We start from the raw sequence: 16,372 nt of genomic DNA, 5'->3' as shown, positions 1-16,372 counted from the left end.
TAAGGGCCTGAGACCGTCAGCTTAGACACAAAATAACTGTAATTATTTATATAATTTACTGCTATAAGCAAGCAAACATTCTCCGGCTACTTTTAGGACCTTTTACTTGATATACGTTTTTAGCAGCCCGCACTTTTTTAGTGCACTTAAACACTATCCTTAACCAGAGATTTCTGGGGGTTGAAGACGTCAAAGGGTGCTGTTTCAGGTTTCGTCATCGACATATATTAAATAACATATGTAATTAAATCACAAAAGTAAGATCGCTATTACATATACACAAATATGCTTTCTTGGTTCGCAAAAACAAAGCTTTAATGCTGGAGTGTGGCTCCTTGGACATAAAAGCACTTGGTAAAGAGACCCAATTTGCAATAGTTATTAAATAAAAATCCCAATTGGTATCCCCATTTCAACACGATACGTGTTGCGTCAACTTGGGTCTGTATGCAATTAGTTGTATTCGCCATACTTCATACGCAACTGCTAGTTTATGTCAATAAGGAACATAGATGCCAGCTCCACGGCCTTATATTTTCGACACCTATACAAAAGCCGCTTGTAACTTTAATAGTATTTCCCTAAAGTATACTTATAAAAGAAAAAAAACAGAAATGATTATTTTCGCTTATCGTGCAAATGGGATAGAGCCGTCTGAATTTCCTTGTACTCTATTCTTGAGGTATAACTAGTGTAAAAATGATACATCTCATCCAGAGAACAAAACTATGGTGTCTCAATGGCCCTATCGTAATTTAACTCAAACAGGATGCTTGCTAATAATTAACATAGCAGTAGTATCTATTTATTTATTTATTTATTATTCAAAGGATAAAAATAGCGTGATGCAAGCTTCATGCAAAAACTCATACGTCCAATGGCGTTATTAAGTTGTGGCGTTTATTCAACTGGTGTTTGTGGTACTTGGACGTCACGAAAAAGATATTGTCTTCCGACAACGAATCAAGGTAGAGTTTCATGAATTGTATTCATGCTTCAAATCCTAAAGGTCAGCAAGTATAGTGAATGAGAGAGATACATTATAAGTTTAATTTTCACTCATCAACGATGATCGTATAATCAATATACTGGTTGAATTTGGCCTAAGTTATTATAAATTTCATTAGTCTTTTCCACTTGGTGTATTTTTGACCGTGTAATATGAACATACCAATAAAGCACTCGTCTACTAGAAATCAAACTTTTCAACCATGATAATGTCTCAGCTAGCTTACTGTTTGTAGAGCGGTAAGAGATGTTCAGAGATGTTAGTTTTATTGGATTACATTATTCTTATTTTCTATACATGAAACACCTTGAATGACGCTATACAAAAAATACGTGCCTTAGCAACAAGCAAGTAATAGGTAACATGGTGTACACCCGCCTGACTATTCGAACTTAATCGGCAATACCCTTTCCATAGGTAAAGCGAAAGGACTCGTACCAGCTATATGGGCACATATTCGCAGTTTCTGACCAGTTTAATTCTTAAGATATTGTACAAGACAGAGTTAGTTAAGCTGGTACGATTTTACGTGTGCGCAGTTTATCGCAACATGGTACGTATCTTATCGTTTTTAGGGATCGTATTATTACAAAGTTTTACATTGTCAAAAGTGCATCACAAGGCGGGAGACTGTGGCAAGCTACACGAATGCCTTCCAATGAGATATAGCATTTTATGTAGTATAAAAATAATGAAAAATGGCTATAAGGAACTAAGGCAACCGCTTCCAACCTATGATTAACTGGAAAAATTCTATTATAATAAACATGTGTCACTGAGTTGGACGAGAGTTGCAGCAAAAAATAACTATCTACACGACCCTGTGCTTTAACTTTTCTTAGCGCTCGCTGATTCACTTCTTTTACTGGTAGATATCTCAGTACAGATATCATCACTTATAGATAGATAACGTGGAAAGCTCAGTGCTATGCGAAAAAAATGAGAGGCTGAACAGAATATGGATAAAACATCATGAGGAGCAGCGTCTACAGCTTTGTAAAGAGCGACACGCAAATCCTCAACCAATTGTACCGGTGAGCCCTCTATTGGCTGAAACGGCAAACGGTCCTATCCAACACGAGCTAACGTTGTGAAGCGCCGCCCGATGCCGCTACAGTCAGTTAAAGAAACCTCTGTGAGGCACCGGCGATTGATTGTTAGAGTAATGGTGGCGATCATGCTAGCGTTTTAATTGTCAATTGCCTCAGCTGTGGCCTGCCTGTATTTTGTTTCAGTAATCAAGCGTGCACATCGAGCTCTCACGACACAGCAGTTTTAGATATAACGAAGGCAAAAAGAACCAATATCAAGCAACCATAGCCGTAACATGGGCCACCCATTGAACCTTGGTGATGATTTTCCCAACTTCAAGTGCGTTACTACAGAAGGGGAGTTTATGTTTCACGACTGGCTGGACGGAAAGTAAGTACACCATTTCTAACAATGTTGAAATAAACGTACATATGATTTTGAACTGCTGCTAATCTAAACAGCCTGCTACTATAGCGCTGCTTTGCTAAATCCTTTTAACTGGTTTCATTGTTAGTTAAAGTAAAATTAAACAATAGTTAATGGCATAAATGAAACAATTCTCCATTCAATTATGTGATTATATATATATATATATATATATATATATATATGCTCAACAGAAACTAGACAGAGATAGACATTTGCGCATGGTTGCAGGATGGAAAAAGACCAACGTGGAATCTATCTAGCATAGCTTTAGAAGAAACAGGTTAGGTTTCTTAGAACTAATCGTACAATCGTATTTATACAAACAATAAGAAATACCGCAAAATACAAAGCAAATTGAGAAAATCGTTACAGAGTGTTGACGGCGGTGATATTGTGACTGGAGTATATATATCTATATATTCTTTGTGTTGTTTAAGGCCACTTATATTTTATGTGTCCTATATTAAACGTAAAAATGCGTCTTTTTTTTTGTAGTCAGGAGGATTCTACATCGGTTTTTTATTTATTGAATTGCTGAAAAATGGTTTAAGATTGGCTTACTTACGTTACAGGTTTCCTCTTAAAGCGAATGTCAACTAAATTAAATGATAGTGAACATGATATACCTGAGGTGACCGCTTTAAAAATCAAGTTATTATTTATATTACCATAGGCACCCAAAGTTATCAATGACTGCGACCCGTTTTAGAGCTTTCAATTCGAGGTTGTTTTTCTAGGTCGAGAAATCTTTAGTAAGCTACGATACATATTCTTGCGAGTCGTTGTCGCACTCAATCCATCTATAGTAACCAAAAACGCCTTGTCGATAAAGTTCTTTTGCCGTCATGTTCCACGATATTTACTAGAGAATGCTTATACAAGAGTCGCTGATAAAACTCTAGGAGTTGTTGCGTATGTTGACTGAGTCACCGGCTGCTGTCGATAGACTGTCTAATCGCACTCTGTGCCTATCACAAGCACAGTTTGTGTGAACTCGATTTCTTATATACTTACCATACTGATTAGCCTCTGAGGAAGATAGACGTTTAGTCTTGATGGCTTATAAGAGAACTATCATGATATGATATATATCAGACTTCTAATGAGTACATGATAAATAAGGTATGGCGTGTAATTAGTTTTAACATTTGTTATCTTCAGAAGAGGTATATTTTACTTTTTTATTGCCCCTGAAAATAAACGTCGATTATACATTTGAACTAGGTTATAGATTACTGATCTTCTCTTTATGGATTTGTATACTTTCGTTTATTTATAAAGACACATTATAAAATATGTCGTCATTCATGTACTGCACCCAAACTCTGATTTGCATTACCACCCCTAGTTACAATATCCGTTACAGAGAGACAAACCCCCACCTAAAAAAAGGACGAATACATTGCCCATTTTGGCGTAATGAAACAGATCGGGGAAGAATGACAATAATAGTGAAGAATTCGAGTATTTACGATACAACAGACTGTCAGTCTGACACAAACAGACGAATAGAAATGTTGTTCGATTAATATTAGCGCTAAGGTCTACCTCAGCGCCAACCTGGTCCATGAAAGTTTACTATTATGTTTTCCCTCAGAGACTGTTTTGCGGATCCATTGCAAAGAGAAGCAGCTGGCTAAGATTATTTTAGATTTTTAGATTTAGATTTACAAAAGCTAATGGTTTCAAAACATGATTCAATTCATTTAGCAAAGGTAAGTTATTACGGTAAGTGAGTTATTACTACGCACCGAAATAATGAATTTTTATACTTGTCTTCCTGTAAGGGCTAAAACTAAAAGAAATAAAAAGAAAGCATCAAGAATTTTGCAATAGGCAGTTGAAAACTGTGAGGAGCGCTCATATCAAGCTATTCATGAAACAGTCATTATGTTGTGCGCTCTTTTTGGTCCTCGACTCTACTCTGATGGGAGCAATATTAGGATCTAGATCAAATCACTGTAGCCTAATGAAATTTCCTAGAAAACGGTGATCAATTTTTACAATGCACACGCACGCATATTTTACTCTTTCGGGATTACTTAACTTTTTGTTTTTGGCGATCTGAGGTGACTCATAAAGCCACTTGAGTGTGTAATAGGCAGATCATGGCTGTTGCGGTGTTACGGGCTACTGAAAAAGCACAGGCAAAGGCCTTTTATACGCGGTAGTTGAGCTTCAATTGGAACCACTATTAAAAGCGGTCAAGTGTTTAGCACGAAAATTCGATCCTTAACGTAAATATAAATGAGCACGCATCTACTATCTGTGGCATCCCTTTCACTCAAGTTGATCGTGACTGTGTTAAAATTTGAATTTTTGCTATTTAGTTACAAAAACAATTGTAAAACTAATGTTGCAGAAATATTTCATTTGTTGCTGATATATCCTATTATAAATTCGATGCTTTCTGTAGTGCTTGGCAAATTTCACTTCTTACATCTTCATTTAAATCTAGCTAAGATGTACACGCCATATGCTCGCAAATGTATGTTAGCTATTCCAGTACACTTCGACAGTCGTGATCTTTCGAAGGTAGTCCAGTACATAGTTGTTCATTTTTCTTACTATAAATAACAGATAGCAAGTTTAAACGTAAGCCAGAACGTAGATGCTACTTCTACTATCCAACGATATAGATAGTTTGTCTTTTGGCGGCGCGTATCCTTCTTTGTGGTGAAGATAGTCGATTTGCATTCGCTGGTTGTCCTCAACCGACTACTCGACTCAATATGCGGGATTTTACTAGTTCGTGACTAGGCTCAAGGTGTATTCAGCTAAGTCGTGAACTGTGAAGACAGCCATTGCTGTCGTCTGTGCACAATCACAACAATGACAAGCAGGGTCTTCGATTAACTGTAAACAACTCCGCAATAATGGATACTTATCGCTTTACCACGAGAACGATATGGCATAATATATATATATATATATATATATATATATATGTATAAGGGGTCTTGGCACTTGCTACGTTCAACCTAAATGGAAAACGCAACACACAGATAATGATCGCATCAGTAAAGCTTTGAATGGTATGGCTTGCCACGTAATTTTAGCATTCTGCTAGAGCTGTGTTTGTCAGTTTTTTTCTGCACCTGCCTATTTGCGCTCCAACAAAATTTTCATATCCCATATTATTAGCATTCTAATATATATAGCGCATCATGAATTAGCGTATTGATATGCCTTCTATTCAAGGACACTGATGCATTCCAGTATTCGATTTGCGTGGCGGCAGGCCAACGACGAATGACTTTGGCGCATTTATGAAGTGCGGTGGAACTTCAAGTCGCCCCTAAATTGTCACCTCTCTGACTGGGCTAAACTAGCACTTAGAGTTGCCAAGCCTCTACGTTCTTTCATTAGCGGTCGTACTCGTCATGAAGATTTCAGTGAGGTAGCTTCTGCGTTCCATCTGGTCAGCAATTGAATCGAAAACGTTGCCTGGTATTTTTAAAATCAATGGTACTCAGTCTTTATTTCTATGGCTTTTCTACTAAGTGCTGTAAATGCATACTAATGCGCCGAGCTGTGCTCAGGCTTCTAGCAGATATGCTGTTTTATATTCCATGTTTTTCATAACGTGCCTTCCAGATGGGCGATTCTCTTCTCGCACCCGGCCGACTACACTCCTGTTTGCACGACTGAACTAGCCCGCGCCGCTCAGCTGCATCCCACGTTTACTTCAAAGGGAGTAAAGCTGATTGCGCTCTCGTGCGATTCTGTTGAAAATCATCGCGGATGGATTAAGGTTGGTGATAAAGGGTTAAGGCTGGTCAAGTGGAGACCCGCGTCACCAGTTTGTTAGAAATATTGATAGCAGATCGATTTCGCTGACTATGAAGCTATGTGTCCGTTGAAATGTTCAACACAGTCTTATTGTTTTTCTGGTATAGAATCAATATATGTTTTTCTCGGAAATTTTCAAGATAATACTAAACCGAAATTCCGGATGTAAAGTCCCAACCGCTGAAATGTTACATCATATAGAATCTTGCATTTTAGTCATTTGCCTGAACCGTAGTCATTCATTGATAATGTACATAACATTTTTATGAACACTTACATACATGCTTGTCCTTATAAGCCCTATATGCAATTAAAGAAAACTGATGATCTGTATCTTATTGATAGGACATTGAGGCGTTTGGCGAGCTGCCAGAAGGTCCGTTTCCGTATCCGATCATTGCTGATGAGAAACGTGAGATCGCAACCCTTCTTGGAATGCTGGATCCTGAGGAAAAAGACAAGGAGGGCATACCTTTGACGTGCAGAGCTGTCTTCATGATCGGCAAGGACCGCCGGATGAAGCTTTCGATGCTTTACCCAGCAACCACTGGGCGTAACTTCGAGTTAGTATGTTTTGATGTTTATATTATTTGTCATGTATGCCTATTTGCACTACTCATTAACATTTATACGCACTGAGTGGATGATAAATACCGACGAAATCTTCATGTAAAAGAGATAGTGTCATAGAGCCGAAATCAAAGCTGAAGCAATTCTGTGCTGCTACTGAAGAATGAAAGCTCCAATGTCTTCAACTAAATTTCCATTATGTCTCTCGACGCTGAAAAGTGTGCGCATTTATTTTTGAATTATAGTGAAATCCTTCGAGCTGTGGAATCGTTGATCGTCACAGAAACGCGGCGAGTCGCAACTCCAGCTAACTGGAAGAAAGGGACCCCGTGCATGGTTCCAGCCACTGTAACAGATGACGAAATAGCAAAATTGTTTCCCAGCGGAGTCCGCATTATCGATGTTCCGTCAGGAAAGAATTATATGCGAATAACTATGGACTAAACACTGAATGGCTTTTTCATGGAACTACGGTGTACCACTATAAGCTACGAATTCATATTGGAAACAGCTACCAGCCAGTGTACGTGATACAGCTTATGATATTTCACTACGAGCGTACATAGATAAAACGTTTTTTCAATAAAAATTCAGCGTCTACTGCACACGATTTGCTTATTGCCAAGTTTTATGTAAAAAAAAAAAATAAATAAACCAAGAGTATGCAAAATTAATTGCATTATCTGTTAATCACCAATTGTAGACCCATTTTCATGATCCTCCTATCGTAAAAAGTACCAGGTACGCTATGTATAATACCTAATATCTGGGAATCCGCAAAATAATTTGTCAGACGTGAAACTATGCTATGTTCTAAAACATTCTGCAATATTCTTCAGCATGGTATAATGAGTCACCGCTCACCTTCGAAAGTAATTGTACAAATTATTACACCGTTTGCGTGCTTTAATTTTTTTCGGGTTTTATATGTCTGGTGGTGCAAAACGTGGGTTATTACAGAGAAATACGCGTGGAACCCACATTGTCTCTAGCCGTTATTATTATTCTAGTTCTTGTTTGTCGTGATCAGTGTTTCTGTTCCTGCGGCTATCATCAGTTGTTTGCCCATTCACAGTTCTCGTTTTTAAAATGATCATATTGTTTTGTGTCATTTATGCAATTCCTGTTTTTGTTTCCGTTTCCAATTCCAGCTTTTGATCTTCATTCTTCTCTATAATCACTCCATCTTATATATATATATGATTTAAAATTCTGCTTGCACGTCAAGAGTGTATACATATGTGCAGTTCTGGCTGGGCAAGGAGAGGGACCACCAATCAGAAAAGAGAAAAAGTTCAAGTCACCAACGTCTTTTAGACGATTCACGCGTAACGTATCGCCTGCGTTCTCGCGGTTGTTTTACGTTTTGTTCCCTTCGTTAAGTCCTTTAAATTGCCCGAAAATTTCCTTTTGTCCACTTGTCTTTATATTATGTTTTTTACCATATAAATTTCAATATCCACCTTCACATATTTTTGAAATAGCGCAAGAATTGTCTATCTTGTATGGTGTGTTGTTATCTCAGCATTCTATAAGGTCAACAATCTAAAACGTAACTTTTAAAGTTTCCGTTACTCTTTTCAATCTATTATTCAAATCTCGCGCGCCCGGGAAAATAGCGGGAAATGCTCACGTGATTTTTCGTGTGTTTTTAATCGATTCTTTTATATTTGCGCATTTCCTTGTTAGTTTTAAATGATCATAAACTTTGTTAAAAACCATCATCTTATGCTTACCTGAGAACATCGCTTCTCGTAACATAGTTCGACGCTTACGATTCTGCATCTTGCTTACTAAACAATATTTCGCCTGTGTGTATTTATTTGCTTCGTTGCTGTCACACTGGCCGTCCGGTTTTGTCGTTCTACCTATATTATATTGTTTAATAATTCGTCCAAATTATACAAAACGCTGTTGTTGTTTGGTGGTGTGTCGTGTATCAGTCTGTCTTGTTTCTCTTTTTTGGTTGTTTTTTTTTTCACATAACCTTAATTCACGTTTCAGTACGCGGCTGCGTTGCGCTGCTAACCAGTGCACGCTTCTCCGTCCCGGTGTTGCCGGTGCCCCATCTACCGAGTTGGGCGAATACTAACTATTAGCTCGTAATTCTTTATTGCTTTCTTTATGTGTACCTGTATCCGTGCACATCGCTGTCTGTACGTGCGTTCGTTTTTTGACAATATTGTACATGGTTTTGTCATGCTTATATTTATTATATAGTATAGTGTAAGTATGGTCCGTTGATACGCTAGCGCGAATATACAAATTCTATTCAGTTATATCTTAGCTGTAGATTAAAAAGGGGAAAAATGGTTTTCTGCGCTTTTTCTAGTTTTTATTTTTTCAAAATCGTCGATTTCGTGTGACCATTTCGTACGACTTGCGTCTGTTAGAAGTCAGCTCGTCTACTGTTGTCAACGAATTTTTAAATTAGTCCCTGGATTTCGCCAGTCAGTAACTATACAGTTGTTTGGATGTTAGACCATTGATATTAGGTAAGCTATAATCGTATTAGAATAATCTTCTATATAAAACCAGAACGCCATTTTCGTTTTCACCTAACATGAAAACGCTCGTTCGCGTGTAGCGTTCCTTCCGACGGCTCGCTAAAAGCAGTTCCTATTTTTGCTGGTGTTATTCCCTCATGAAAGACCTATGATATGAATTAGATACGGCAGTGGTAACCGCAACCATCGAATTGTCGAGATCACCCGCCAGTACTGCCAAGTTCGAGCGAAACCTCCTTCGAATGTACATGCCTGTCTGTTTTTTTTTCTACGTCGATATGGTCAATGATTATAACGTTAGTTCGATAATATTGTGACTACTATTTGTTATAGCAGCAGTTTAAGTTGTATGCATAACAATAGCATAAACGTGGTAGTTCTCGGAAAACCAACTTTTTGTGGCTTTTTTTTTTTCTTTACTGATTATGCGAAGTTTAACCAGACCTGGGCAGTATTATATATATGTATATGATCGTTGATTTCCACCATTGTAAGCATCACAGGTTGACTAACTCTGTTGTTTGTACATCGTTCGGCAGCTTGCGTCATCCGCGATTGCAGCTTTTTATTTAACTGACGAATTGGATCGTAGTAGCAGTATTACAAACGTCTCCCACAAGTAATTTGCTAGTCGCTTATTAAGTTGCAATGGAAAAAAAAAACGGAGTTCCCGGCAGATTCCCGTGGACAACATTTTATGTGCTGTCATTTTTCGCATGCGCGCTTATATTCGTTTTTTATGAGGATACCATTTCCAAACTGAACTTGGTGCCAACAAAAAATTGCTCTATTTTCGCGCTGTAGAGTATAAATAAGGTCGTTAGTATTGTTGCTTGCCGCAGATAGAGAATGAGCTAGTTTCCTATCGGTAGAAGAACGCCATTGAGGATGTTCCGCTTTGGTCAGCGCCACGGGCCTTCAATGTCCTCCCACTGTTCGTGGTCGAACGTTATCATTACAATGAATCGAAGTCTGCTTTCGGGCTTTCTCTTAACATATACACTCATTCATCTGTATTTTGTCAAAGGTCTGTTGTTGTTGTTGTCGTCTGCGTGAAAAATGTTCCTTGTTCGAAATTATTATTAGTTCATGTTGCGATGCATGCATAGGTGATATAGCTCGCAAAATACCTTATTCGATACGCGTATTATGTTGCTTCGTTTCTTTTTTCTCATAGAATTCGTCGTTAGTTAATCGGCCAACGTAGCTGCGTTGGTGCTGTCGTCTACGGCACTGATACTATAGTGAACATTTTGATTTTCAATAATAACACATCACGGATATTATTGTCTTGTCTGTATATTCGTAAAATGTATGTTTACAATTGGTAATTGTACAGTATAATAGAAGAATCAGAGAAGCTCGATCATTCTTGTTACTGTTACAATCAAAGGATCTACATAAGTGGCGTCATTGCTGTCAACGGACAACCGGACATTGCTAAGTACAGTAAAACTTCGTTGTGTCTAGAAACAGATTAAAGGAAGCGGCCAGGATGTAGGCGTTAATGTTACACAACTTCAACAAGAGTGTTTGGGAAAATGATTATGAATAGCATCACTCACGCAGATAACACAACTTTCTCCTCTATTTTTTTTTTCTTTGTTGCATGCGCCTTTATTTATGCGCTACTTACTACTATATGTAGAGCGAAGTTTTCCAGTACTTCAAAAACAGGTGATTGATCACTGCGCCCTTTGACTAGTTATATGGCAGCCAGTTGTGACCATGTTGTAAAGCTGTGCCTAGTCACCACTGGAAAGAAGCGCGGTATTATCAACCCGGTACTATCGTACACGTGTAGAAGGCGGAACAAAACACTGAATCCTTCTAGAGATACATAATATTGTTTATCACCTTGTAGTCCTCGTGTTTGAATCCCATGCTCATCCCCAAAACCCCTACACGACCAAAGTCTACCCGCTAGAGTACGCCTCTGCTGTGCACGCATGTACACCAAGACACACCCGTGCGCTTACTCTTCGCTATCTCTAACTTTCCCCCTCAATCAACTTGGGCATTCGCACAATTAGTTCATCATTATTATCGACATTATCATTATCGTAGACATATTATAAAAACTGCCATTAGTTATCAATAAATTGAAATCTTCTGAGAAGAAGTTCATTGGGGTGTTTTTTTTCTTTTTAATATCATCAATTCACATCACAATCCACAGCGGAACACGACTTTCTGTTACTTGCTCTTTCCCATACTGTTACATATGGTGAATAGGAAGTACGCACTATACAGGCTATGCTACATACTATATATATATCTATATACATGTATATATATTTATATGACTAGATCTGTGGTTTTGTCGCTTCATACCAATAGAAATTTTCCCATATCGTATTACTATGCTATTTAACTCGTTGTCTGATCACATCGCCTCTAGTTTGCGACGGTCCTAAAATCTACAAGTCGATTTCTATCGCTCCCTTACAGGGCTATACGTATTACCTTCGTAGGACAGCTTTGAGCGAAAAATAGTTTAAAGCTTTGCGCTTAATTTCTCTGTATTGCCGTTGTAACGGCCTAATTCCGGACTGTCAAGTGGACATGCTGAGAATATCATTCTGAGTATTCTAAATATCACTGAGTTTCAACATTAAAGCAGCTTGTTTTCTATTTGTTGCTCTTCATAGTGTTTTTATGAGACGACACCTTTTTTATGAGATATTTGCTCGCATTGAAGGTGAATTTGTTGGCAACAACTTGCCTATCGTAATCACATAATTAACTGCCTCATTTTGCAGTTAGCTATACTTAGAATTACTATCGTTAATATTGTTGTTTATGATTATGGTATTATGTATGTATATGTAATCATATATATTTTTCATATATAATAATCATTTTGGTTTGTTTGTACTTCAAATGTAAACGCTGATCCTCTTTCTTTCGGCTTAGGAGGATGGCTCTTCACATTTTGTATTATTATTATTATTTCATTTATCTAATGTTTCGCTTGAGCCTCTGCCTGCGTTCGAAGCAGTAATCCCATAATGCCCTATATCAATAATATGCACACCCAAGTAACCCAAGGTTATTTTTTCTTGTTCAACACTCATGGATCTATCGCTTGATCCATATGGATTCTAACTATGTCGTTTCGATTAAGTATAGTACCGCCTCGTCGTTTCTAAAGTGGATAATTAGTTATAGAGATAAACAAGATGATCTCCAACAGTATTTCATAATGGTCACCGTAGTATGGCGCTTTCAATCATCATATACTCACATCCTATCCTCTATAGCTTGATCTGTTGGCGGTAGAACATCGTCCATCACTTTCCGTTATGTATCCCCCTATTACGGGTATAATAGGAGAATACAGGGTACATGTATTTATGTATATATTGTTTTTAGTACAATTCAAGTATTTAGTTTGTTAGAAGAACGCTGCTACATCAGACGAGCGTATTTCCGCTGAGTCTCTAAACTGTGTGTTTAGATCGAGGCTTTTTGGGGCCTAGGCCAACATAAACCGAAGGTCCTGATATTCATGCGCCTTAATTGGCATGCTAACCTCATGTAGGCTATGATGCGAAAGTAGTATATTAAATGGATCAAGTTGGTGCAATAGGTTCAGGCTGCGAAACTTGTGCTACTACTTTGGCCTTTTTGGGTTTAATTCGTAGGTATTGTTACTAGCTACTCGAATGCTAGTGGTTTGGGCACATTCCGAAATTACGATCCAAATAATCTACAATAACACCTCAAGCTTCGAATAGGTGCATGCGTACTTTCACACTTTGAATAACATAATTTATGTTTGTGTGTATTGTATGTGCTTGATGCCATTTTTTTTTTAAAGCAGATCGTTCCCCCCCAAACGTGTGAATTTATCAAGACCTACTCGCCAATGCTAGGCGACAATATACAACAATACGACAATATATCGCCAATATACAAAGCAGACGATCTCATGAGGAAAATTCAACCGAAAATGTTAATCATTAACTTCGAATCAATATAGCGTTGGTTAACTGTTAATCAGACACACTTCGCGCGAAAGATGTGGCTAACCACAAGAAACTATCCTTCACATGAGTGCTATACATCTGACAATTCGTTGATGATCTTGATATATAAGCCGCTCTATAACTATTCCGTATAATATTGCTAAAAACAGTCGATCAACTAACGACTGTCGCTTTTTGAGACGCACAACGAGCTTCACTTGACGTTTTCTTGGCTCTCGATTATCTCAAAACTCATTACAATAATAACTCGTGTCATTTGATAGTAACTATGTAACGTCAACAGTTTCTCACGGAAGACCTAACAGTGAAATAATATGTTACGCTTAGTTGTAGCTACTTCGATACCTCCATGTTTTGTCTTTTCGATTTGCGGCATTAACTTGCGGGCTTGACGAAAGCTAGATTTTTGTCATGCAGTCGAGCTAACTCATCTCACGAGGCGACCTTAACAATTCTATACGCCATTAGATTGCTTGTATATAATTTTATAGGTCTGTTGTATATTATTTCGGTTATTATTATTGTGACTTCTAACGAAGAAAGTTAGAACATGACTTGAAAACGTTTGTCGTGCGTCCCGCCGTACGAAGGCCGTATAAGCTTTTCTATAATGATAAGTTATTATATTTTACCCATTTTTCAAGCTCGTTCTTCATCATATCATTTGACCATCATCATTTTGATTAATAGCAGGAAAATTGCAATGCCGAAAACAATAATCAATCACTTATAACGTTAGTTGAATGTAGATTATCAAGTCGGCGCAATATTTGACCAAAAATAACGATTCGTGTTCGTTTGTTAATTCTTTTAGTTTCTTCTTTTTATCATCACGCATTCCCCAAGCGACGAAATACACAGGCACAACTGTTTGCCCCCCAAGTTTAGGCCCCGTCACCAAAATGCATTCCCAGAACCCCTTTGCGTTTATTGTTATTTTTTATTTATTATCCCATTATTTTTTATCACTGATGTAAGACATTTTCTTGTCTTATTTATTACTTATCCTTAGCTACAGCCACTCCTAACAGTATATGTAAACAGTTACTTCTACGCCGGCTTTACATCATCGTTATCATAAATTGTCGTCTTCGTCGTCCTTTATTGTCAAAGGCCTCGTGTTGTTATGGCCGATATCTAGTGGTTCAGATATCTGTCTTTTATTTTTCACTTATTATTCAACGTTTACGTTTAACTTTAGCATTGTAATATTAGAACTACTAGATAGTGCCCTCGGCTTTCCACCATTATTACCAATGTTAGTATCGTTACCGTCCTAACACGTAACGGAGCCTATAGAATTATTCTTACTATGGGCCATTAAAAAATAGTATATTACAGTACTATGATAACACTGAAATACACTCTTCTCTTTTATGCATTCTCCTCTCATCATATCCACAATAGTTTCCCATTGCAATGGTGGCATGCCTTTCTATGACCTCATTGAAACAGATTATTCATTCCATACGAAAACACAAGACGTGCTAACTTCCAATATCTTGTACGTATATACAGAATTGCCTTTACACATATACTCACAATGTGGTGTTCCCGCGCCCCAACCCAAAGCTCGATGACCATCCAAAAGGAACGATTATAGCTTCAATAGCGCTTTATATATATATATATATATATATATATATATATAAGTCGTTTACCATTGCGTGGTTAATAATTATTACCGTAATATTATAAACTTAATTGCTTGAAGCGCATTACCGGTCACAACTGTGGAACTGTTCGGGGAAATCGAGAACATCTCATTCTTATTTCCTTAGGTCCTGTCAAATAGAACGTAGTGCCAGATTTGTTGTTTTGCCAAACGAATTTCGTTCATAATTTGCCGTTAAAAAAGGGGGAACGGTGATATAGTTCTTTTGCGTTGACATCTGCGTTTTGACAAATGCAAGTGTAAGCCGTTAACTAAGCCACTTACAACGTAGTTAGTTCACTACCGCCAATATTAATGTTATTATTTCGATAATTATTGTTGTTATTATTATAATAATGTTGAGCCTGAGATGAGGCAAAAGGATAAGCGGCATCCTCAGCCCCGTCCGTCCCCACATTTTGTAATACGGCAGCATAGTAGTCTCGATGCGATCGTCCAATGACTGACTTCTTCGCCTTTTCATTCGTTATCTCTATGCGTAAATACGACCGTGACCCATGTGTTTGTAATGCCTCAATCTCTTCGTCCTAGTATTTTGCCTTTTCGGATGCCCCTTTGTTTCACGATGGTGGCCATCGCATCACTGAAACGTGCCTATCCATTTGTTCGTGTCAACGATTAGAGACCAAACTTTCGTTACTGCTGTACGTGGTCCCATTTGCTTGTCCACCTTACACGTGCGCGTATCATTATTAGACATCTCCATCAATATGCCCCTTCAAATTTTGGCGCCAGTTGAAGGAAACCTAGCATAATAACGCTGACATAAAGAACCCCCACCGCCACGACGACTAAACGAAAACAGTTTCTTGCCAAAGAATAGACAGTTTTTGAGGCCTTGTGTGTACAGCATAAAGCACCGCAGCTGGGAATGAAAGGTCAGCGTCACTGTGTTGAGACGCGATGACTGTGTGTGGTCATGCATCTTTTCGTTAGTGTATACTTCTTTAGTTGTTTACGCGTAATCTATCTAAATGAATAGGTGATTCGTTTATACGTGACAACGGCGTTATGCGCTCTGTTGGATTTGAACTAAACGGCATCAGTAAGGACCATTCCGTTGGCTGACGGTGGGATTACGTCGGGAGGATCTGCAACAAAAACAATTCAAGGTTAGCGTCACCTTTCGCGAGACCGTAAGAGAAAGTGAGCTACAGACAGTTGTCTATAGCTCACAACGAAAAATACGTTATAAATAAACCAGTATCTACGAGACGAATTCAGTGTTCTCCCCACAGGACATGTTTTATAAAACAATACGCTCCAAGTATTGCACGCTACAAATAGTGAGCAACAGATTAAGTATCAGCAGGTGCTAACATAAAACACACACAAATAATCGATCGTTTATGCATTTCAAACCCTT

General features: G+C 38.0%; 2 protein-coding genes across 3 annotated transcripts in view; one reads left to right on the top strand and one right to left on the bottom strand.

The window, feature by feature from the left end:
- The first annotated feature begins 1,420 nt into the window (after positions 1-1,420).
- On the top strand, positions 1,421-7,506 carry Prx6a (Peroxiredoxin 6a). The gene is made up of 5 exons (XM_022848892.2): positions 1,421-1,562; positions 2,245-2,431; positions 6,068-6,224; positions 6,608-6,825; positions 7,078-7,506. The coding sequence occupies exons 2-5, from the start codon at positions 2,337-2,339 to the stop codon at positions 7,274-7,276; spliced, it is 669 nt and encodes a 222-aa protein (XP_022704627.1). The 5' UTR covers positions 1,421-1,562; positions 2,245-2,336; the 3' UTR covers positions 7,277-7,506.
- Positions 7,507-7,734: 228 nt separating this feature from the next.
- Positions 7,735-16,372, bottom strand: part of LOC111269364 (uncharacterized) — a 38,012-nt gene continuing 29,374 nt past the window's right edge. For both annotated transcript variants that reach the window (XM_022848887.2, XM_022848888.2), the window contains exon 9: positions 7,735-16,097. In XM_022848887.2, coding sequence (XP_022704622.1) covers positions 16,039-16,097 — 59 coding nt within the window. In that variant the 3' untranslated portion in view covers positions 7,735-16,038. The remainder of the gene's footprint in view (positions 16,098-16,372) is intronic.

The sequence above is a fragment of the Varroa jacobsoni genome, unplaced genomic scaffold, assembly GCF_002532875.2.
Source record: "Varroa jacobsoni isolate VJ856 unplaced genomic scaffold, vjacob_1.0 scaffold_1381, whole genome shotgun sequence".
In the NCBI taxonomy this organism is placed as follows: Eukaryota; Metazoa; Arthropoda; class Arachnida; order Mesostigmata; family Varroidae; genus Varroa; species Varroa jacobsoni.
This window is presented reverse-complemented; position numbering and strand designations above follow the sequence as displayed.

Bases quoted from the DNA above. Each gene is read 5' to 3' on its own strand.
- Prx6a (XM_022848892.2), top strand. From the start codon at position 2,337: ATGGGCCACCCATTGAACCTTGGTGATGATTTTCCCAACTTCAAGTGC. The intron at 6,225-6,607 runs GTTGGTGATAAA...TCTTATTGATAG, and splicing joins ATCATCGCGGATGGATTAAG to GACATTGAGGCGTTTGGCGA. The intron at 6,826-7,077 runs GTTAGTATGTTT...TTTGAATTATAG, and splicing joins ACCACTGGGCGTAACTTCGA to TGAAATCCTTCGAGCTGTGG.